The sequence below is a fragment of the Leucoraja erinacea genome, chromosome 4 (assembly GCF_028641065.1).
Source record: "Leucoraja erinacea ecotype New England chromosome 4, Leri_hhj_1, whole genome shotgun sequence".
Lineage (NCBI taxonomy): Eukaryota > Metazoa > Chordata > Chondrichthyes > Rajiformes > Rajidae > Leucoraja > Leucoraja erinaceus.
The window spans coordinates 2,050,753-2,073,563 of NC_073380.1; the positions used below are offsets into that span (position 1 = coordinate 2,050,753).

The window sequence follows — 22,811 nt, forward strand, 5'->3', positions numbered from 1 at the left end:
TCCTGTCTGCCAGGAAGCTGGTGATCCACCGACAGAGGTGTTCAGGCACAGTCAACTCGGAAAGTTTGAAGTGTAGTAGCTCTGGCACAATGGTGTTGAATGCAGAACTAAAATCCACAAACAAATTCCTCGTATAGATCCCCTGGTGGTCTAGGTTCTGGAGGATGAAGTGCAGGCCCAGGTTGACTGCATCATCCACAGATCAATTGGCCCAATATGCAAACTGCAGAGGGCCCAGCAGGGGGTTTGTGATATTTTTCAGCTTGGCCAGCACTCGCCTTTCAAGGGTCTTCATCACTACAGAGGTCAGTGCACAGGCCTGTAGTCATTAAGACCAGTAATCCTTGCCTTTTTGGGCACAGGGACAATAGTGGAGACTTTAAAGCAGGCAGGGCCAGTACAGGTTTACAGGGACTGGTTGAAAATGTCTGTGTAGACTGGTGCCAGTTGTTCGGCACAGAGCTTGACAGTAGAGGGGGAAACAATGTCCAGTCCTGGAGATTTCCAGCTTTTCTCTTTTCTGAACAGCCGCTCCACCTCCTTCTATTTTATTGTTGATGATGGAGAAGTGGCCAATGTACTGTATTGGTTTCAAATTTGCCAATAAATCATCTGCCTCAATTATTTCCCATCAGGCACCAATTACTGCTGAACAGTATCGCTTGAAATAAATGATTTGATTGATAAAGATAAACGACTGGATAGGGTTGGACCAATTACTCGGTAAGAGAATCCAGGATAAGGCATTTAAAATAATCATTGCATTGCAATAAGGCATTACTTACCACCTTGTGTTATTTTTGGCTTATGTTGATCCACTAAAAATAAGCCTTAAAACAGCACTGTATTTATACCAGACACACGCCAAGTGGAAAGTATTCCAACTTGTTCAAAAACTATTTAAACATTAACACAGTGAAAGGAATAAAAGGGTTCCCATTAAAACTCTAGCTCAATTAATTGCCCAAAAGTTGTTTCATTCTGGCCAACAACTACTTTTTTTTAAAAATGCAATTCCTAATCAGCTCATTGATAGTTATGCCCCTATCCCACTTAGGAAACCAGAACGGAAACCTCTGGAGACTTCGCGCCCCACCCAAGGTATCCGTGCAGTTCCCGGAGGTTGCAGGTGGTTTCCGGAGGTTGCAGGTAGTGGAAGCAGGTAGCGAGACTGACCAAAACCTCCGGGAATCCCTCGGGAACCGCACGGAAACCTTGGGCAGGGTGCAAAGTCTCCAGAGATTTCCGTTCAGGTTTCCTAAGTGGAACAGGGGCATAAGCTATTACAATAAGATAATGTCCTTTCAGGTTCAGTTGTAAAGAGGGGTCAGTGTGTTGGTGTGGTGGCGCCTTGTGGCAGTGGCTCGACTGCAGTCCGTCCGTCTTTTCTTCCTTTTTGTCCCATTAATTGCCTGTTTTTGGTTTTATTTTTTAGATGTGTATATGTGGGGGGGGATGGACTTTTTAAAACTTTTTAATCTCTTCCCTGTACGGGGACCCGACCTTTTCCCTCTCGGGTCTCCGTTGTCGTTGGGCCTAACATCGCGGAATCGGCGGCCTGAGGGCTCCAGTCGTGGAGCCTGCGGACTCACAATCGTCGATTTCGGAGCATGGAGAGCTGTGGTGACGCATGGCTGCGACCAGCCTTCGGAGCTTCGGAACAACAGGAACTCGCGGGTCCCTGGTGGGAGACTGCTTCTCGGAGCTCCCGCAACGGCAACTTCTCCCGCCCGAATTGCGGGGTCAAAATGACCCGGAACAGGGCCTGACATCGCCCGGTGCGGCTTTAACGGCCGTGGGACTTACCATCGCCCGCCGGGGGCCCTAACATTAAGACCCGGAGCAGGGCCTTTCATCGCCCGGTGCGGCTTTAACGGCCGTGGGACTTACCATCGCCCGCCGGGGGTTTTAACATCGGGAGCCCCGGTCGCCTCGGGTGAAGAATAAAGAACAGGGAAGAGACTAGAGAGACAAGACTTTTGCCTTCCATCACAGTGAGGAGGTGTTTGGAGACTCACTGCGATGGATGTTTACGTAAATTGTGTTAATTGTGTGTCTTGGTTTTTTTTTGATGTTATGACTGCAGGAACGAAATTTCGTATGAACCATGTCTGTTTGTATGACGATAAATGGTATTCTAGTATTTTATTCTCACGGCCCTGTAAATGGTTTTGAAATATTAATGAAACTAATTTTTGTGATTCTGTTCTAAGTTGGTGAACCTGTAAATACATGATTACGTCAATTTACAGTTCAGCTAACCCAGAAAATGTTCGTGAGAGTTAAAAAGAACACTAAAAACATAACAAGCCATCATTTGACACTTACCTATTTCACCTGGGACCTGCTTGCCATGAAAGCGGAAACAAGTCGTAACATTGAAACAGTTGACAGGCTGATAGCCATCATGGCACTGTGGAGCTGTGATGTTAATGGATTCAGGAAGCAGAATAGCAATCTGCACTGTAATAACTGGACGAGCTCTGTAAAGTAAAAATATAACAAGAATACTTTCAAACCTGGATCAATAAATCATAGTAGAAACTTTCCTTTTCAATACCACTTGGGTCATTCCCATTTCCCATTCCAGAGAAGAAGTCTAGAGTCAAAGGTGTTTTATTGTCATGTCCCAAATCAGAACAATGAAATTCTTACTTGCAGCAGAAGCACAACAGATATGCAATAATAATATGTGATATGTGATAATAAATAACAAAAAATAGTTTGTATGTAACAAAAAACAAACTATAATAGCGGAAAGACAAAAACAATGTGATGTAGTTCAGAGCTTATTTGGAGGTTGGAGTGTTTAATAGTCTGATGGTTGGTGGGAAGAACATATAACATATAACAATTACAGCACGGAAACAGGCCATCTCGGCCCTACAAGTCCGTGCCGAACAATTATTTTCCCTTAGTCCCACCTGCCTGCACTCATACCATAACCCTCCATTCCCTTCTCATCCATATGCCTATCCAATTTATTTTTAAATGATACCAGCGAACCTGCCTCCACCACTTCCACTGGAAGCTCATTCCACACCGCTACCACTCTCTGAGTAAAGAAGGTCCCCCTCATGTTACCCCTAAACTTCTGTCCCTTAATTCTGAAGTCATGCCCTCTTGTTTGAATCTTCCCTATTCTCAAAGGGAAAAGCTTGTCCACATCAACTCTGTCTATCCCTCTCATCATTTTAAAGACCTCTATCAAGTCCCCCCTTAACCTTCTGCGCTCCAGAAAATAAAGACCTAACTTATTCAACCTATCTCTGTAACTTAGTTGTTGAAACCCAGGCAACATTTTAGTAAATCTCCTCTGTACTCTCTCTATTTTGTTGACATCCTTCCTATAATTGGGCGACCAAAATTGTACACCATACTCCAGATTTGGTCTCACCAATTTACCATGTACGTCCTATTTGATTTGTCCTGCCGAGGTGCAGCACCTCTCAAAGCTGATCTTTGATGATGCTGGCTGCCTTTTTGAGGCAGTGGCTCCCGTGGATCTCTTCGATGGTGGGGACGCCAGTTCACCAGAGTTCACCACTTTTTGCAATCTTCTCCATTCCTGGGTGTTCAAATTGCTGAACAAGGCATTTATGCAACCAGTCTACATATATGCTCTCTATTGCACACCAATGGAAATTCAAGAGAGTATTCGCTGACATACCAAATCTCCTCAGTCTTCTAAGGAAACAGAGGCATTGATGGACTTTTTTTTCTGATTGCATAAATGCGCTGGATCCAGGAGAGATCTTCAGAGACATGCACGTCCAGGAACCGGATGTATTTTACTCTCTCCACCACTGTACCATTGAATATAGGTTTGTGGTTTTACTTGCATTGACAGCAAGTTTGTTGTTTCGGGGAAAAATTCAAAAGGAACCTGAGGGGTAACCTTTTCACACAAAGGGTGGTGGGTGAATGGAACAAGCTGCCGGAAGAGGTAGTTGAGGCAGGTACAATCGCATTGTTTAAGAAACATTTAGACAGGTACATGGATAGGACAGGTTTGGAGGGATATGGGCCAAATGCAGGCAAATGGGACTAGTGTAGATGGGACATGTTGGTTGGTGTGGCCAAGTTGGGACAAAGTGTCCATTTCCACATTGTATGGCTTTGTGGCACCATTCGCTCAGATCATTCAAATTGGTCACCCTCCTATAATCTGACTCATCGTCATCTGTTTTTCGTCCAACAATGATGATGTCGTCAGCGAATTTGAAGATGGAATTGGAAATGTGTTCAGCTACACAGTCTTGGGTGTAGAGTGAGTAGAGTATGGGCCTGGGCACACAGCCTTGGGGTGCTGATGGTTATCAAGGAAGAAGTGTTGCTGCCAATTTTTACTGATTGCGTTCTGTTAATCAGGAAGTCAAGGATCCAATTGCATTGGGGTGCACAGAGACTCAGATCAGTGAGCTTATAACCAGGTTGGAGGGGATGATGGTGTTGAATGTCAAACTGTCGTCTATGCACAGTGGCCTGTCGTATGTTTTATTATTGTTCCGAGTGGCACAGTGCAGAGTGGAGAGCCAGCAAGACCGCATTCTCTGTTGACCTGTTGTGGTGGTAGGTAAATTGTAGTGTATCCAGTTTCTTGTTGAGGTAAGAGTTGATATGTGCCATAACCAACTTCTCAAAGTATTTCACCACCATGGATGTGTGTCACTGGTTGGTAGTCACTGAGGCAGCCTTACACATCTTGGACAACAGTATTATTGATGCCCTTCCTTAGCAGGTGGGATCCTCCGATCTCAATAGTAAGATGTTGACATTTTCCACAAAAATTCTAGCCAGTTGGTTTGCACAAGTTTGAGAACACAACCAGCTATGCCATCAGGTCCAGACGCTTTCAGAGTTCGCCTCCCTGAAGGATCTTCAGATGTTGGCCTTTATGACAGAGATGGAGGCCCGGGAAGGCATAACGTTCTTCCTATCAAGACGTGCTCAGAACGCATTAAGCCCATGCATGATGCTTCACTGTCGTTTGAGCTACCCCCTGATTTGGCCTTGTGGGAAGTGGTGGCGTGCAAGCCCTGCCACAGTTACCGAACACCCGTCTCATCCTCTGGTTTAGAACGAAAGACCCCTTTAGCCTTTTTGATGGCGTTATCATGGTCATATCTGAACTTATTGCATGAATCGGTCAACAGATATGAATGTCTAAGATCTGGTTCTCTGAAGAATGCAGACCTCCTGGTTAATCCAAGGCTTCTGTTTGGGAAACTCCCGGATGGTTGGTTAAGTTGGTGTAAAAGCCAAATATATAGTTTTACAGCACAAAATCACCACCTTTTTCAGACAAATTCCAAATGCCAATGTGTCAGGGTATAGGAGTGAGATCAATCAACTGACCAAACTGTGCCGGTACAACAAACGCTCGCAATGTCAGTAAAACCAAGGAACTGATTGTAGACTTTAGAAGAGGAAGGCCAAGGATCCACAAACCTGTCTTCATTTCCGGGACAGTGGTGGAGAGAGTAAAAAACTTCAAATTGCTGAGTGTGCATATCACCAAGGATCTGTCCTGGACCCAGCACATTGAATTGAATTGAATTGAATTAAATACATTTTATTAGCCAAGTATGTATACATAAGGAATTTGCCTTGGTGCTTTGCACGCAAGTAACAACACAATATACAGAAGACAATTAAAAATAAAATATTATAATTTAAACATGTGAAGAATTAAATAAAATACCAGAGCAAATGGAGGCTACACACTTTTGGCTGTTGAGTACAGCTACTGCTCGTGGAAAAAAGTTGTTTTCATGTCTGGCTGTGGCGGTTTTGACAGTCCGGAGTCGTCTTCCAGAGGGAAGTGCTTCAAAGAGTTTGTGGCCAGGGTGAGAGGGGTCAGAGATGATCGTACCCGCTCACTTCCTGGCCCTTGCAGTGTACAGTTCGTCGATGGGGGGGAAGGTTGCAACCAATAACCTTCTCAGCTGATCGAACGATGCATTCATGAAGAAAGCCCATCAACGCATCTACTTAGAAAACTGAGGAGACTTGTAATACGACAAAACTCTCTTGTACTTCTACAGGTGTACAGTAGAGAGCATGTTGACTGGTTGCATCATGGCCTGGTTCAGCAACTTAAACACCTACCAATGAGATTATAAAAAATGGTGAACAATGCCCATTCCATCACAGGTACTGACCTGCCCATCATCGAAGGGACCTATAGGAATTGATGCCTCAAAATGCCAGTCAGCATCATCAGAGATCAGAGACCAGATCCTTCTCAACAACTATCAGACTATTAGACACTACAACCTACAAATAGGCTTTGAACTACAAATGCTTGTGGGGTTATTATTTGTTGTTGTCAACATTGAAAGCGGCCATTCAGCTTGTCGAGTCTAATTTACCTACCGACGAGCAAACATTTGGGATGGGGAGGAAACTAGAGAACTTGGTGAAAATCTGCAAAGTTACACAGACGAGGTCAGGATCAAACCTGTGATGTTGGAGTTGAGAGAAACCAGTGCTATCTTTGCAACGCCATACCACGCAATCCACAACGGAATAACAGGAATTATCTCCAGCCGGTAAGTCATTGATATTAATATTGGTTTATTATCGTCATATGTACCAAGATACAGTGTAAACCTTTGTATGCTAACCTGTCAAATCATGCCGTCATATGTACAGTCCAGCCACATAGTGCAGCAGGTAAAGCAAAGAGAGAAATACGAGAAAGCAGAATATTGCAGTTTTATGGCATTACAGTATCAGAGGAAGTGCAATCTTGAAGATGGCGGCGCTGCCTTAGCAGCTGCGGCTCGCCTGCAGTCCGTTTGTTTTTTCTTTTTTTGTTTGTTCTTTTGTCCTGTTTTAGTTCATTTTTGGTTTTATTATGTTGTGTATGTGTGTGGGTGGGGAGAAACGAGTTTTTGGTCTCTTCCTTCAGGGGGATGCGACTTTTCTTGTCGTATCCTCCGTCTCCGTCTCCAACTGCGCGAGGCCTAATAGCGGAGCTGGCGGCTTCGGAGCTGGGGCAGCGTTCCAGCGGCAGCGGCGACCCGACCTCGGAGCTGTGGCGTTCTGGCGGCAGCGGCAACCCGACCTCCGAGCTGTGGCGTTCTGGCGGCAGCAGCAGCAGCGACCCGACCTCGGAGCAGTGGCGTTCTGACGGCAGCGGCAGTGGCGACCCGACCTCAGAGCAGTGGCTTTCCGACGGCAGCGGCGGCCCGACCTCGGAGCTGTGGCGTTCCGACGGCAGCGGCGACCCGACCTCCGAGCTGTGGCTTTCCGGCGGCAGCGGCGGCCCGATCTCGGAGTTTGGACGACATCGTCGGGAGCTCGCAGGTCACAGGTTGGTGACCTGTTTTCCGGAGCTCCCGCAACAACAGCTGCGTCCGCTGGACTGGAGGGTGGCAGCTTCGGCAGCTTCGACCGCCCCGGGCCGCGGAGTTTGAACCGGCCCGTTCGCGGCGCTTGGATTCAGCTGCGAGACTGACTTACTTACCATCACCCGGCAGGGTCACAACATCCGAAGCCTGGATCGCCTCGGTGCAGAGGGAGATCAAGGAGGGAAGAGACAAGGACTTTAAGATTTTTGCCTTCCATCACAGTGAGGAGGTGCCTGGTGAACTCACTGTGGTGGATGTTAAATTTGTGTTTATTGTGTGTTTTTGTCATTTTTATTATATGTATGACTGCAAAACAATGAAATTTCGTTCAGACCGAAAGGTCTGAATAACAATAAAGGCTACATTGACTTTGACTTTGATCTGTCTTACCCCTCCATTGCATCTTTACTGAGGAGACTAAATGCTTACTTAGACCTTGTGCCTGCTGGCAGCATTGCATGCTCTTGAGCTGAACTCTGCTATACACATAACTTTCACGTTTACAGCTCCACCATCACACCAGCTGCTTGGTACAGGTAATGCAACAGGCTGTGGTCTGCCTGCCTGCAGCAGAGTCATGCCTATCAGGTCAGGTCTGTAGATTTTGGCAATACATCATCCCAAAAACAAATACCGCAGCAAGAGAAATGGGCCAAATCTTTGGAGGATCTTAAAGTATCGAAATCATTTGGCAATCTGACTATTTCTCTTGGCAGCATACATTGAAGAACCACTGCTCAGGTCTTAGTCGTTTTATTTATACAAAGTATTGGTTCACATTAAGCTATTATTGTAAACTCTCTACCCAGTGTTTCTTTTCAAAAAAACATGACCACCTCACTGAAAAGATATAGGGATGCAGGAAGAATTTTGCATTGATGGCACCAAACTCATTATAGTTGTGTAGAACACTGAAGAATATTCAACATTTAGCCGCCTTCGACAGATCTTCAGGAATTTGAAGTTTTTTTACTCTCTCCACCACTGTGCCATCGATGTCAACAGGTTTGTGGGTCCTTGGCCTCCTCTTCTAACTTACCATCCTCCCATTGCCATGACACAGGTCATTCAGGAAACGCGATCATCTATTGTGAATTGTTTATGTCAGGTGCGAGTTTACATATCTCGCCCATCATGGAAGTCAAGGAGTGCCTGTAATCAATTAATAATATTGGATTCACAACTGTTAGTCCTGATTTAGTCCTCAGCTTGACTCAGTGGAAGCACTCAAAACATTCAACTTACATTTCAGAGAATTAAGTTTGATTTTGTTACAGTGAGACCATGGTGGTACAGTGTTGCAATGGTAGGGGTGGTACAGTGGTAGGGGTGGTACAGTGGTAGGGGTGGTACAGTGGTAGGGGTGGTACAGTGACACAGTGGTAGGGGTGGCAGGACAGTGACACAGTGGTAGGGGTGGTAGTGACACAGTGGTAGGGGTGGCACAGTGGTAGGGGTGGCACAGTGGTAGGGTGGCAGTGACACAGTGGTAGGGGTGGTAGTGACACAGTGGTAGGGGTGGTAGTGACACAGTGGTAGGGGTGGTAGTGACACAGTGGTAGGGGTGGTAGTGACACAGTGGTAGGGGTGGTAGGGGTGACACAGTGGTAGGGGTGGTAGTGGCACATGGCAGGGGTGATAGTGACACAGTGGTAGGGGTGACACAGTGGTAGGGGTGACACAGTGCTAGGGGGTGGCACAGTGGTAGGGGTGGTGGGGGCACAGTGGTAGGGGTGGCACAGTAGTAGGGGTGGTACAGTGGTAGGGGTGGTAGTGACACAGTGGTAGGGGTGGCACAGTGGTAGGGGTGGTAGTGACACAGTGGTAGGGGTGGTACAGTGGTAGGGGTGGTAGTGACACAGTGGTAGGCGTGGTAGTGACACAGTGGTAGGGGTGGTAGTGACACAGCGGTAGAGGTGGGGCAGTGACACAGTGATAGGGGTGGTAGTGACACAGTGGTAGGGGTGGTAGTGACACAGTGGTAGGGGTGGTAGTGACACAGTGGTAGGGGTGGTACAGTGGTAGGGGTGGTAGTGACACAGTGGTAAGGGTGGCACAGTGGTAGGGGTGGCACAGTGGTAGGGGTGGCACAGTGGTAGGGGTGGCACAGTGACAGTGGTAGTGGTGGCACAGTGACAGTGGTAGTGGTGGTAGTGACACAGTGGTAGTGGTGGCACAGTGACAGTGGTAGTGGTGGCACAGTGACAGTGGTAGTGGTGGTAGTGACACAGTGGTAGGGGTGGTATAGTGGTAGGGGTGGTATAGTGGTAGTGGTGGTAGTGACACAGTGGTAGCGGTGGCACAGTGACAGTGGTAATGGTGGCACAGTGGCTGGGCTAGCACAGTGGCGCAGCAGCAGAGTTGCAGCCTTAGAGCACCAGAGACCGAGGTTCAATCCTGATTACGGTCTCCCTGTGACTGCATGGTTCTCCCTGTGACCACAAAGACATACTGTTTTGTAGGTTAATCAGCTTCTGTAAATTGTCCCTAGTGTGTAGGATAGAACTAGTGTATGAATGATCATTGGTCGGCACGGACTCAGTGGGCCAAAGCGCATGTTTCCACGCAGTTCTCTAAACTAAACCCAGAAAGCAGGAAGAGCAGCAGAGACTATTTAAAAGGTGGCTTTTCAGATGAGGAGGCGTTTGTTTTGCCACTGTGTGGGAGGCAAGTGGCTGTTTAGAGAAAGATTGTGTTGAGGTTTATGGCACGGGGCCTGCAGTGGGCCGGGCTTGCCCGCCGCGGAAGCAGGAACCTGCCTGGTGGGGAAGCCGCTGAGCCCATCTCCTGCTCATCCCCGAGGACTGGAGAACCAGAGAAGAGGGTGGAGGGAGTCGGCAATGGCGGGAAAACATTAGACAAGGGGCCAGTAAGAATAACCAGGGGTCTTACCTTCTGCGGGAGACGCTGAAAGGGCACGAAAGGCAGAAGGTGTCCGGGCGAGGAGAGGGACAGCAGTTTGTCAGTGATCCAGATGGAAGTAATGGTGAACAGGCCTTGATGGCCAGCTGCAGTTTGGACTTTGAAAATGGGGCGAAAACCTGGTGATACTTACATATGGACTCAGTGGGCTGTTTCTTTGACGATGTAACTAAAATGGCTGATGAGGGAAGAGCTGTAGATGTTGTCTACATGAATTTCTATAAGGCATTTGATAAGGTTCCACATGGTAGGCTGCTCTGGAAGGTTCAATTGCATGGGATCCAAGGAGGGCTAGCGGACTGGATAGAAATTTGGCTTCATGGAATGAAGCAGAGGGTTACGGGAAAGGTTGTCTTTCGGACTGGAGGCCCGTGACTAGGTGTTTCTGAAGGATTGCTGCTGTGGCAATTGATGTTTGCAGTTTATATTAATGATTTGCATGAGAATGTACAGGGCATGATTAGTAATGGGCCTGTCCCACTTAGGCAATTTTTCAGGGGACTGCCAGCGACTGTCAAGTTGCCGGCAGTCGCCTGAAAAACCGGCAAATGGAACGGCGACTGTCAGAGTGGGACACACACACACACACATCACTTCCTTCACCAGCCCGTTATGCAGGCGGGGGACAGGGCAAGCAGGGGGAGCGCAGTCTTGAGTGAAATTCACAGTGCAAAGCCAAGGTGACATCACGATGAACAGAAAGGTTAGTGCTGTAATTAAGAGGGCTAAAGCACAGTGTATAGTAAGTCCTTTAAAAGAGGGGGGAGAGGGGGAGAAGGAGTGGAGACAACTTTTAAGAAGCCAGAGATACACGGCTGTGAAGCTCGGCAGATATTAACATTATCGGTCTGTTATCCTTGGTTCTGAAAACTACTGCTTACATTTTTTTCCCCAAAGAGCAATAGAAAATCACCGGTCAACACCGGCTCCAACCCACGAGAACCTACGACCTCCTGGCAACCCACTAGGACCTCCTGGCAACCCACCTACAGCTCGAGAATTCTCGCTACTCTTCGTGGCGGCTTCATTCTAGTCGCTGCTAATTTTCAACGTTGAAAAATTCGCGACGACCTTAATGAGGCCGCGACTAGTTCCCAAAATGCGGGAACTCCTCACGACCATGAAGGCGACTCCCCGGCAACCACCTGTGAACATGTGGCGACCATGTAGCGACTGCTTAGTCTCCTGCAGTCGCCTAAAAAGTCGCCTAAGTGGGACAGGCCCGTAAGTTTGCAGATGACACAAAAGTGAGTTGGATTGTAGATAGTGAAGATGGTTATCAAAGGTTACAGCAGGTCTTGATCAGTCGGGAAGGTGGGCAGAGGAGTGGTTAATGGTGTTTAATGTTGATAACATGTGAGATGTTGCATTTTGGGAAGTCTAACCAGGGCAGGACTTTCACAGGGCAGGACTCTGAAGAGTGTTATACAGCGGAGGGATCTAGGACTGCAGGTAGATAGTTCCTTGAAAGCGGTGCCACAGGTAGATAAGGTGGTCAAGAAGGCTTTCGGCACATTGGCCTTCATTAGTCAGTGTTTTAAGTATAGAAGTTGGAATGTTCTGTTACAGCTGTACAAGGCACTGATGAGGCCACAGTTGGAGTATTGTGTTCAGTTTTGATCACCCTGTTGTAGGAAAAATATTGTTAAGCTGGAAAGCCGACAGAGAAGATTTACGACGATGTTGCCCGGATTTGAGGGCCTGAGCTATTGGGAGACGTTGGGCAGGCTAGGGCTGAATTCCTTGGAGTGAAGGAGAATGAGAGGGGAATGTATAGAGGTGTATAAGATCATGAGGGGAATATATAGGGTAGATGCATAGAGTCTTTTACCTAGAGTAAGAGAATCAAGTACCAGAAGATATAAGTCTGTGTGAGGGGACAGATATAATAGAGGTAGCTTTTTAGATATAATGAGAGGTAGCTTTTTACACACAGTGGGTGGTAGGTAAATGGAATAAGCTGCAGGAGAAGGCAGTTGAGGCAGAAACTATAACAACATTTAAAAGACATTGGACATTGGAAAGGTTTGGAGAGATATGGGCCAAACGCAGGCAGGTGAGATTAGTATATAAAGGGCACCTTGGTTGGCATGGACAAGCTGGGCCGATGCACCTATTTCCATGCTGTATGACTCTATAAAATGTTTATTTCTCACATCGCCTGTTTCATATTTCCAAACTTTTAAATTTGTGCCCCTTGGTCTTTGAAGCATCTGCTACCGGGAACAATTTTGCTCTAATCTAATCTAATTTTGCTCTAGGACGTACATGGTAAATAGTAGGGAATTGAAGAATGCAGGTGAACAGAGGGATCTGGGAATAACTGTGCACAGTTCCCTGAAAGTGGAATCTCATGCAGATAGGGTGGTAAAGAAAGCTTTTGGTGTGCTGGCCTTTATAAATCAGAGCATTGAGAATAGAAGTTGGGATGTAATGTTAAAATTGTACAAGGCATTGGTGAGGCCAATTCTGGAGTATGGTGTACAATTTTGGTCGCCTAATTATAGGAAGGATGTCAACAAAATAGAGAGAGTACAGAGGATATTTACTAGAATGTTGCCTGGGTTTCAGCAACTAAGTTACAGAGAAAGGTTGAACAAGTTAGGGCTTTATTCTTTGGAGCGCAGAAGGTTAAGGGGGGACTTGATAGAGGTCTTTAAAATGATGAGAGGGATAGACAGAGTTGACGTGGATAAGCTTTTCCCACTGAGAGTAGGGAAGATTCAAACAAGGGGACATGACTCTGAGAATTAAGGGACAGAAGTTTAGGGGTAACATGAGGGGGAACTTCTTTACTCAGAGAGTGGTGGCTGTGTGGAATGAGCTTCCAGTGAGGTGGTGGAGGCAGGTTCGTTTTTATCATTTAAAAATAAATTGGATAGTTATATGGACGGGAAAGGTATGGAGGGTTATGGTCTGAACGCAGGTGTATGGGACTAGGGGAGAATACGTGTTCGGCACGGACTAGAAGGGTCGACATGGCCTGTTTCCGTGCTGTAATTGTTATATGGTTATATGGTTATATCTCTGATCAAAACTTGCCATTTTCAGATTTTTAACCTCTTGGTCATTATATAGGAAAGATGTTAAGCTGGAAAAGGTGCAGAGAAGATGTTGCCAAGCATCAAGGGCCTGAGTTAAAGGGAGAGGTTGAGCAGGCTAGGACTTTATTCCTTGGAGCGCAGGATGATGAGGGGTGACCTTATAAAGGATTTAGTTTGTTTAGTTTAGAGATAAAGCGCGGAAACAGGCCCTTCTGCCAACCGAGTCCGCGCCGACCAGCGATCCTCATACACTATCACTATCCTACACACACTAGGGACAATTTACAAACCTGTACGTCTTTGGAGGAAACTAGAGCACCAGGAGAAAAACCAATGCAGGTCACGGGGAGAGCGTACAAAATCCATTCAGACAGGATCAAACCAGAGTCTCTGGCACACTAAGGCAGCAACTCTACCACGGCGCCACCGTGCCAAACTGTATACAAGATCATGAGGGGAATAGAGCAGGCCATCATTGAATAGGGTCATAAGTACATTTCTCCATTTCCACTTTATCTTTATCTCTTAATTAGCTTGTGGCCACTCTTGAATATAAACCCCCCACAGAGTGTCTAGGATAAAGAATTTCATAAGTTCACAATCTTTGTTTAAAGAATTTATTTCTATCTCAGTCCACAGAGCCAATCTGTTCCTCTGAGAACCTTTGTTCCTTTCCAGCAAAAGTAAAAGCAGCTGCCTCATTAACCCTGACAGCTTTAGATGTTTTAATAAGGTTACCTTTCATATTTCTAAACTCAAAAATATATACTAAAACCCTTCTCAGTGGCTGCCCTCCTATCCTAAAAAATTGGGATGAGATACACTATCTTTATTCTACCCCCTCTAGTTTACTTAGAAGAAGTAATTTATTATACAATTTATTGTATCTGTCGTGGCTGATGTGTCTGTAAATCTGCAGCAAGTAAGGATTTCTGGTTCATTTCTGATGCATTTTTTACTTTTGACACTTGGCACTAAACAGATATACGCTTCCTTTAGTGAGGGAAGTCAAAACCCTACTCAATCTTTCACGTGTTGTCTCTCCAAAATCCCAAATAACGATCAAAACTTCCTTGTTCTTGTACTCATTTGAAATCAAAACTAACCACTGTATTGGCTGGCATGCTAGGTCCCTGCTATTATGTACCATGACCTCCATACTCCTCTAAAAACGCCGTTTGCAGCCCCGGAGTGCTGGGCCTGCTGCACCTACATCGCGGAGCTGTGGTTCGCGGAGCTCCCAACGCGGGCAGCGATGATCAACATCGCGGAGTCCTGCGACTCCGCCCGGCTCAGCCCGTGGACTTCGGGAGCCGCGGACTCCGGTGGGAGGTGACTGATTTGGAGGTCCGGGCCGCTGAGGATGTTCTCTGCTGGGGTTCGGCGTCGGTGTTCCATCATCCCGGCGTGAGGACCTGAGCATCGGACCACCCGTGGCGGCGACTGCGGGTGCTCGGGAGGCCCCGACCACGGGTGAACATCACAGGTGAACATCTGGGAAGATCGGCGGGGAGGCTGGCTGGACTATGGTACCGTCCTCCACTTTGGTGCCACTGTGTTGTGTTGTGGTTATGTTGTGTCGTGGACTTCTGTGTTGGTGCTTTTTAAAAAAATTTTAATATGTTTTATTTAATTTTTATTTATTTATTTTGTGTTACTTGACTGTAAGGAAAATTAATTTTGTTGTCTCTAATATGAGATAATGACAATAAATTGAATAGAATACAAAATATGCCTTCTGAAACCATTCTATTTATCCCTTAAACTTTCACATAGTAAGTGCAGCAAAATTTGAGCTTGTGGGATATGGGGACATGGTGCAGCATAGAAACAAAATAGTACAATAGACAAAAAGAAAAATCACAATGACAGTTGTTTTTCAGACTGGGGAAGCATATGGAGGTCTCGTTTAGGATTCAGTGCGATAATCGCCAGTCTATTTGATATGTATTTATGATTTGGATCTGAGACAAGAAGAATTTTTGAATAAGCTTATAAATGTAATTAACGATTGCAGACATTTAAAGGTCAGGAAAAGCAGTGAAGTGGACAAGCACAAATGAAATGGATTGAAGAATATTCATGGAGAGGCAATGAAAAAACTAAATCTGTTTTACAGAGAATAGAAGATAAAAATATTCGACTTGCATGCACAATTATTTTTTAAATTGCTGGCTCAAGTTCACAAAGCTGATTAAAAATTACTTTCAAAAGATCCCGAACAGACAAAGTGAGCAAAATGGAGTCAAGATGAACTGGAGTATTGTGCCCCTTTCTGTGTGCTATCAAGATCTTGGAGAGAGCACAGAGATATATAAAAATGGTACTAAGGTGAAGAACTTCAGTAACATTGTGGGTCTGGACAAGATGAAATTGGTCTCCATAAAGCAGAGCTGTTGTTTAAAATGTTAAAATGATTTATAACAGGAGACGGATTTCTGTTTTGGCTTTTTTGGATAGATAGGAAAACCTGATCTATTTTGTCAAGTTCAGAATGGAAATCTTAGTACAATACCTTGTTTTGTAGACTAAAAGGTGCCACTATGCATACCAGTCTCATAAACTAAACTAAATAATTTTCTGGCAGATTGTCTATGTGCAGGTAGATAAAAGATGGTCTTAGCCATGTTCGGCACAGAAACAGTGGGCTGCAAAGCTTGTTCTTGTGCTGTGCCTGTGGTGGATATTTGCCTTATCAGCTACTTCAGCTGTTGGGCCTGACCACCTAATGTAATTAATATACTTTTTCAACATTGGTAGTATTACTTGTAATATTAAAAGTTCTATCTCTAAAAATGTTTAAATCTAGTTTTAAACTTTTTAGAGGTGCCGATATGCCATCTTTGAGACGGTAGTCACAAATAAAAGCACTGCTTAGTTGAGTCATAGTCATAATGCAAGGAAACAGGCCACTCAGTCCAATTCCTTCATGCTGACCAAGATGCCCATTATAGTCTTATTTGCCCATGGTAGACCATGATCCCTCAAAATCCTCATGCCATCCATTTACCTGTCCAAATGTCTTTTAAATGTTGTTATTGCACTTGCCTCAACCACTTCTTATGCTAGTTTATTACATATGCATATCACTTTCAGTGTGAAAAATTTGCCCCTCTAGTTCTTGATTCCCCTAACCTGGGAAAATGGATACATATCACTTTATCTCTGCCCCTTATGATTTTATACACTTTTATAAGATTCTATTCTACTCAGTCTCCTTCACTCCAATGAATAAAATCTTGGCCAGCCTGACTTCCCTCGACAATTCAATCCCTTGAGTCATGGCAACATCCTTGTAAATATTTTCTGCACTCTTTCCAGCTTAATGGATAGGGAAAGAAGATATCCCGATCCATTGTTTTTCCAGAGATGCTGCCTGACCTGCTGACTTACTCCAACACGTTGTGCCTATCTTAGTGCACCTTTCCTACAGCAGAATGATCAGGACTGAATGATACTCCAATTCTTAATAGTCTGTGAAAAGCCATAAAACATAGAACAGTAGAGAACAAGAACAGGCCCTTCGGCTCACAATGACTGTTCCAAACATGAGGCTAAGACTATCTCTTATCTACCTGCACATAATCCATATCCCTCCATTCCTTGCCTATCAATATGCCTATTCAAAAGTTTATTTTGGGGGAGTGCAGTGGAGAGATAAGTTTTTTTGGCCTTCCATCACAGCGATGTGATGGATGTTTATGTAAATTATGTTGTGTCTTGGGTCTATTTGTTTGTAATGTATGGCTGCACAAACGTCATTTCGTTTGGACCTCAAGAGGTCCAAATGACAAATAAATTGAATCTAATCTAATCTAATCTAATTAAAAGCTACTCTTGTATCTGCTTCAAGCATCTCCTCCAGCAGCACCCTTTGTGCAGAAAAACTCACCCCACGCATATCCTTTAAACTTTGCCTCCATCATCTTAAACCCATGCCCTCTAGTACAGTATTTGACTTTTCCATCTTGGGAAAAAGGCTCTGACTGTCAACCCCAACTATACACCCCATAATTTTATCAGGACTCCACACAACCTCTGGTATGCCAGAGCCTTTTCAGGGCTCCCGCAATGGCGACTTCTCCCGTCCGAGTTGCGGGGTTGAAGAGCTCCTGGAGCGGGGCCTTACAGCACCGCCCCGCGCGGCTTGGAATGGCCGCGGGACTCTGCGAGCGCACGAGGCTCCAACACCAAGACCCGGTGTGCGACCTTGCATCACCCGGCGTGGCTTTAATGGCCGCGGGGCCAACGTGCGGTGGAGAGATAAGTTTTTTTGGCCTTCCATCACAGCTGTATGTAAATTATGTTGTATCTCGGGTCTATTTGTTTGTAATGTATGGCTGCAGAAACGTCATTTCGTTTGGACCTCAAGGGGTCCAAATGACAAATAAATTGAATCTTGAATCTTGAATCTTGAGATAACATTCCAAGTCTTTCCAACCTGTCCCTGTAGCTATTACCCATTCATCCAGGCATCCCTCTGGTCAACCTCCTCTGCACCATTTCCAAACCCTTTACATCCTTCCTGTAGTGGAGCCACCAGTACAGCATGCAATACTCCAAATGTAGCCTAACCAAAGATCTATAAATCTGCATCAAGATTCCTGACTCTTATACTCAAAGTCCCAACCTTTGAAAGGCATACCATATGTCTTCTTTACCACTCTAGCTAATTTGTGTTGCAACTGTCATGGAGTTAAGGACTTTGATCCCAAGATTCCTCCGTACATCAATAATTTTAAGGGTCGTGCAATTAATTGTATGTTTTCCCCTTAAATTTGGCTTTGCAAAATGCAACACCTCACACTTGCCCGGATTAAACCCATCTGCTATTTCTCCTCACATTTCTGTAACGGATCTATACTTTGACAGCCTTCCTCACAGTCTGCGACTCCAGCAACCTTAATATTATCTGCGAACTTACTAACCAACCCGTCCATGTTTACATCCCAGTCATTTCGTTTAGTTTAGAGATACAGCGAGGGAACAGGCCCTTCGGCCCGCCGAGTCCGCAGCGACCAGCATTCCCCGAGCATTGACACTATCTTACGCACTATGTCAATCATATAGTTGTTACTGATTAACATGCAAATTCAGCATATTATGCACTGAAAATTACTCCGATAAATATCCAATAACAGAAATGTTTGAAATATGACCATTACCTTTCATGAGAAAATCTAGATTTCTCTTGTTACAGGTTATGTTATTACTTTCATTTTAATAAAAAGCCGAGTAGAACAACAAGTTCAGCCTGAAGGTGTTTGAGTTACAATAACTGTTCAAAAACGCTTTAAAGTGCCGTAAGAAACATCAAATAGTTCTTACCGAAGCAGAACCACGCTATCTGACATGAAGGCGCCAATTGTTACATCTGGAATGAAATGAGACATTGGTATAATTCCCCAAATTGTTTCAAAGTTACAAAATATTTTTCTCCAAATTAATATTTCAAAACTAAAAATAACCCCTCCTGAATCTGCAGGTGTGCTTCTGTACCTCTTGCCTGATAAGAGAGGGGAGAAGAGGAAGTGATTGGAGTGAGATTGGGCCATGATTATGCTGGTGGCCTTGCTGAGGCAGTGTGAAGTGTAGATGGAGTCAATGGTAGTGTGGTTGGTTTGGGTAATGGCCTGTGCTGGGTCCATAACTCTGCAATTTCTTGCAGTCTCGAATGGAGCTTGTACCAATATATGCTGTAATGCATCCTGATAAAATGCTTTCTACGGCATATCTGGTGAGGGTTATTGGGGTTTGCCAAATTTTCCTCAACCTTCGAAGGAAGTAAAGGTGCTGCTGTCCTTTCTTGGCCATTGCTTCAATGTGGCTGGTCCAGGACAAATTGGAGGTGATAATTATTCTTAAAACCTTAAGCTTTCACCCATCTCTACTTTGGCACCATCAATTTATAATGTGGTATGGGTAGTGCATCACTTCCTGAAGTCGATCCAATCTCCATTGTCTTGCTGACATTGAGAGAGAGGCTGTTGTTTTAGTACCAGGTTACAAGGTCAATTTCTTTCCGACACTCCATCTTGTCATTATTTGATATCTGGTCCCCTACGGTGTGTCATCTGCAAATTCGTGAAATGAATTGGATAGGTATTTGGCTGCACAGTCATGGGGTTATAAGGTACATAGAACGGGGATGAGTGCACATCCTTGCAGTGCACCAGTGTTGCGCATTATTGTAGAGGATGTTTTGTCACTGATTGTGGTCTGTGGTCATGAAGTCAAGGATCCTGGTGCAGAGGGGAGTGCTGACTCCATGTTCCACGAGTTTGGAGATGAGCTTGAATGGGACAATGGTATTGAAAGCAGTACTGAAGTCTATGAATAAGAGCCCGTCATAAGTATCCTTCTTATACCAGGTGTTCCAGGGATGATGACACCAATTTCTGGAGTAACTCTGGAGAGAAGGAAGGTGACGTTTCGGGCCGACCCTTCTTCAGACTGAAAGTCACAGGATGAGTGATGGGCCAGGGAGATGGCATCAGCCCTGGATCTGTAGGTGAACTGCTGTGGATCAAGGTCTGGACTTAATGTGTTCCATAACCAGCCTCTCGAAGCACTTCATGATGCTGGATGTGACGGCCACTGAACGGCCGTCATTATGGCATGAGTTGCTTTTCTTTGGCATCGGTATGATAGTGATCTCCATGAAGCAGGTGGGCAACTCAGAGTACGGAGAGATTAAACATGTCCATGAACTGTCCTGCTGAGTTGGTCTACTCCATTCCTAAGGATGCAGCCAGGGATTTGTCCGGGGCAGTTGTTTTCTGTGGTTTCACCAACAGGGAGACCTTCTAACTTCTGCAACTGTGACCCTGGGAAAAGACACACTCGAGTCTGATGGGACGGATGTCATCGCCTTGTTGGCCTTCTGCTTAAAGTGAGCACAGAATTCATCAGGGATGGCCGTACTATCACCAGCGATGCTTTTGGGCTGCATTTGGCAGCTAGTTATAGTAATCAGGCCTCGCCACAGTCTGCAGGTGTCCGGATGATTATACTGCAACTTAGGTTTGTCCCGTTATTGTCTCTTGGCAAGCCTGATGGCTTTGCAAAGATCAATTCTTAAAGGGTTGACGGTGGATATGCAATGGAAGGCATTTAAAGACTGCATGGATGAACTACAACAATTGTTCATCCCAGTTTGGCAAAAGATTAAATCAGGGAAGGTAATGCATCCGTGGATAACAAGGGAAATCAGGGATAGTATCAAAGCAAAAGATGAAGCGTACAAAATAGCCAGAAAAAGCAGCCTACCAGAGGACTGGGAGAAATTCAGAAACCAGCAGAGGGCTTAATTAGGAAAGGGAAAATAGATTATGAAAGAAAATTGGCAGGGAACATAAAAACTGACTGCAAAAGTTTTTATAGATATGTGAAGAGAAAGAGATTAGTTAAAACAAATGTAGGTCCCTTGCAGTCAGAAACAGGTGAATTGATCATGGGGAACAAGGACATGGCGGACCAATTGAATAACTACTTTGGTTCCGTCTTCACTAAGGAAGACATAAATAATCTGCCGGAAATAGCAGGGGACCGCGGGTCAAATGAGATGGAGGAACTGAGTGAAATCCAGGTTAGCCGGGAAGTGGTGTTAGGTAAATTGAATGGATTGAAGGCCGATAAATCCCCAGGGCCAGATAGGCTGAATCCCAGAGTACTTAAGGAAGTAGCTCCAGAAATAGTGGATGCATTAGTGATAATTTTTCAAAACTCTTTAAATTCTGGAGTAGTTCCTGAGGATTGGAGGGTAGCTAATGTAACCCCACTTTTTAAAAAGGGAGGGAGAGAGAAAACGGAGAATTACAGACCAGTTAGTTACAGACCGATGTTAATCGTAGTGGGGAAACTGCAAGAGTCAGTTATTAAAGATGAGATAGCAACACATTTGGAAAGTGGTGAAATCATTGGGCAAAGTCAGCATGGATTTATGAAAGGTAAATCATGTCTGACGAATCTTATAGAATTTTTCGAGGATGTAACTAGTAGAGTGGATAGGGGAGAACCAGTGGATGTGTTATATCTGGACTTCCAGAAGGCTTTCGACAAGGTCTCACATAAGAGATTAGTATACAAACTTAAAGCACACGGCATTGGGGGTTCAGTATTGAGTGGATAGAGAACTGGCTGGCAAACAGGAAGCAAAGAGTAGGAGTAAACGGGTCCTTTTCAGAATGGCAGGCAGTGACTAGTGGGGTACCGCAAGGCTCAGTGCTGGGACCCCAGCTATTTGCAATATATATTAATGATTTGGACGAAATAATTGAATGCAACATCTCCAAGTTTGCGGATGACACTAAGCTGGGGGGCAGAGTTAGCTGTGAGGAGGATGCTAGGAGGCTGCAAGGTGACTTGGATAGGCTGGGTGAGTGGGCTAATACATGGCAGATGCAGTATAATGTGGATAAATGTGAGGTTATCCACTTTGGTAGCAAAAACAGGAAAGTAGACTATTATCTGAATGGTGGCCGATTAGGAAAAGGGGAGATGCAACGAGACCTGGGTGTCATGGTACACCAGTCATTGAAAGTAGGCATGCAGGTGCAGCAGGCAGTGAAGAAAGCGAATGGTATGTTAGCATTCATAGCAAAAGGATTTGAGTATAGGAGCAGGGAGGTCCTACTGCAGTTGTACAAGGTCTTGGTGAGACCACACCTGGAGTATTGCGTACAGTTTTGGTCTAAAGTTGAGGAAGGACATTATTGCCATAGAGGGAGTACAGAGAAGGTTCACCAGACTGATTCCTGGGATGTCAGGACTTTCATATGTGGAAAGACTGGATAGACTCGGCTTGTACTCGCTAGAATTTAGAAGATTGAGGGGGGATCTTATAGAAACTTACAAAATTCTTAAGGGGTTGGACAGGCTAGATGCAGGAAGATTGTTCCCGATGTTGGGGAAGTCCAGGACAAGGGGTCACAGCTGAAGGATAGAGGGGAAATCCTTTAGGACTGAGATGAGAAAAACATTTTTCACACAGAGAGTGGTGAGTGTCTGGAACTCTCTGCCACAGGAGGTAGTTGAGGCCAGTTCATTGGCTATATTTAAGAGGGAGAGAGAAATGTGGCCCTTGTGTCTAAAGGGATCAGGCGGTATGGAGAGAAGGCAGGTACGGGATACTGAGTTGGATGATCAGCCATGATCATATTGAATGGCGGGCTTGAATTCTCTGGAATGCCTACTCCTGCACCTATGTTCTAAGTTTCTATAACGAGCTTTCTTGTACTGCTCGGGATTGTTTGACTCGTATGGAGCAGTCTTCATCTTCACCTGGGAATTTGCATTGCAGTTTATCCATGTTTTCCAGCTGTAAACACTCGGATTGTCATCATCAGAATGCTCTCCTCTACGCATTTACTGATGAATCAGTCACGGCAGCAGCGTACTCAATCAGGTTAGCTGCAGAATCCTTGAATAGGGACCAGTCCACTGACTCAAAGCAGTTACGTAGGATGTTATCTGTGTCAGCAGACCA

General features: G+C 45.2%; 1 protein-coding gene across 3 annotated transcripts in view; it reads right to left on the minus strand.

The window, feature by feature from the left end:
• itga9 (integrin, alpha 9) overlaps positions 1–22,811 on the minus strand; it is a 369,220-nt gene that overhangs the window by 236,279 nt on the left and 110,130 nt on the right. For all 3 annotated transcript variants that reach the window (XM_055633502.1, XM_055633503.1, XM_055633504.1), the window contains exons 13-14: positions 18,653–18,698; positions 2,329–2,483 (exon numbers count right to left, since the gene is read on the minus strand). In XM_055633502.1, the coding sequence (XP_055489477.1) occupies positions 2,329–2,483; positions 18,653–18,698 (201 nt within the window). The remainder of the gene's footprint in view (positions 1–2,328; positions 2,484–18,652; positions 18,699–22,811) is intronic.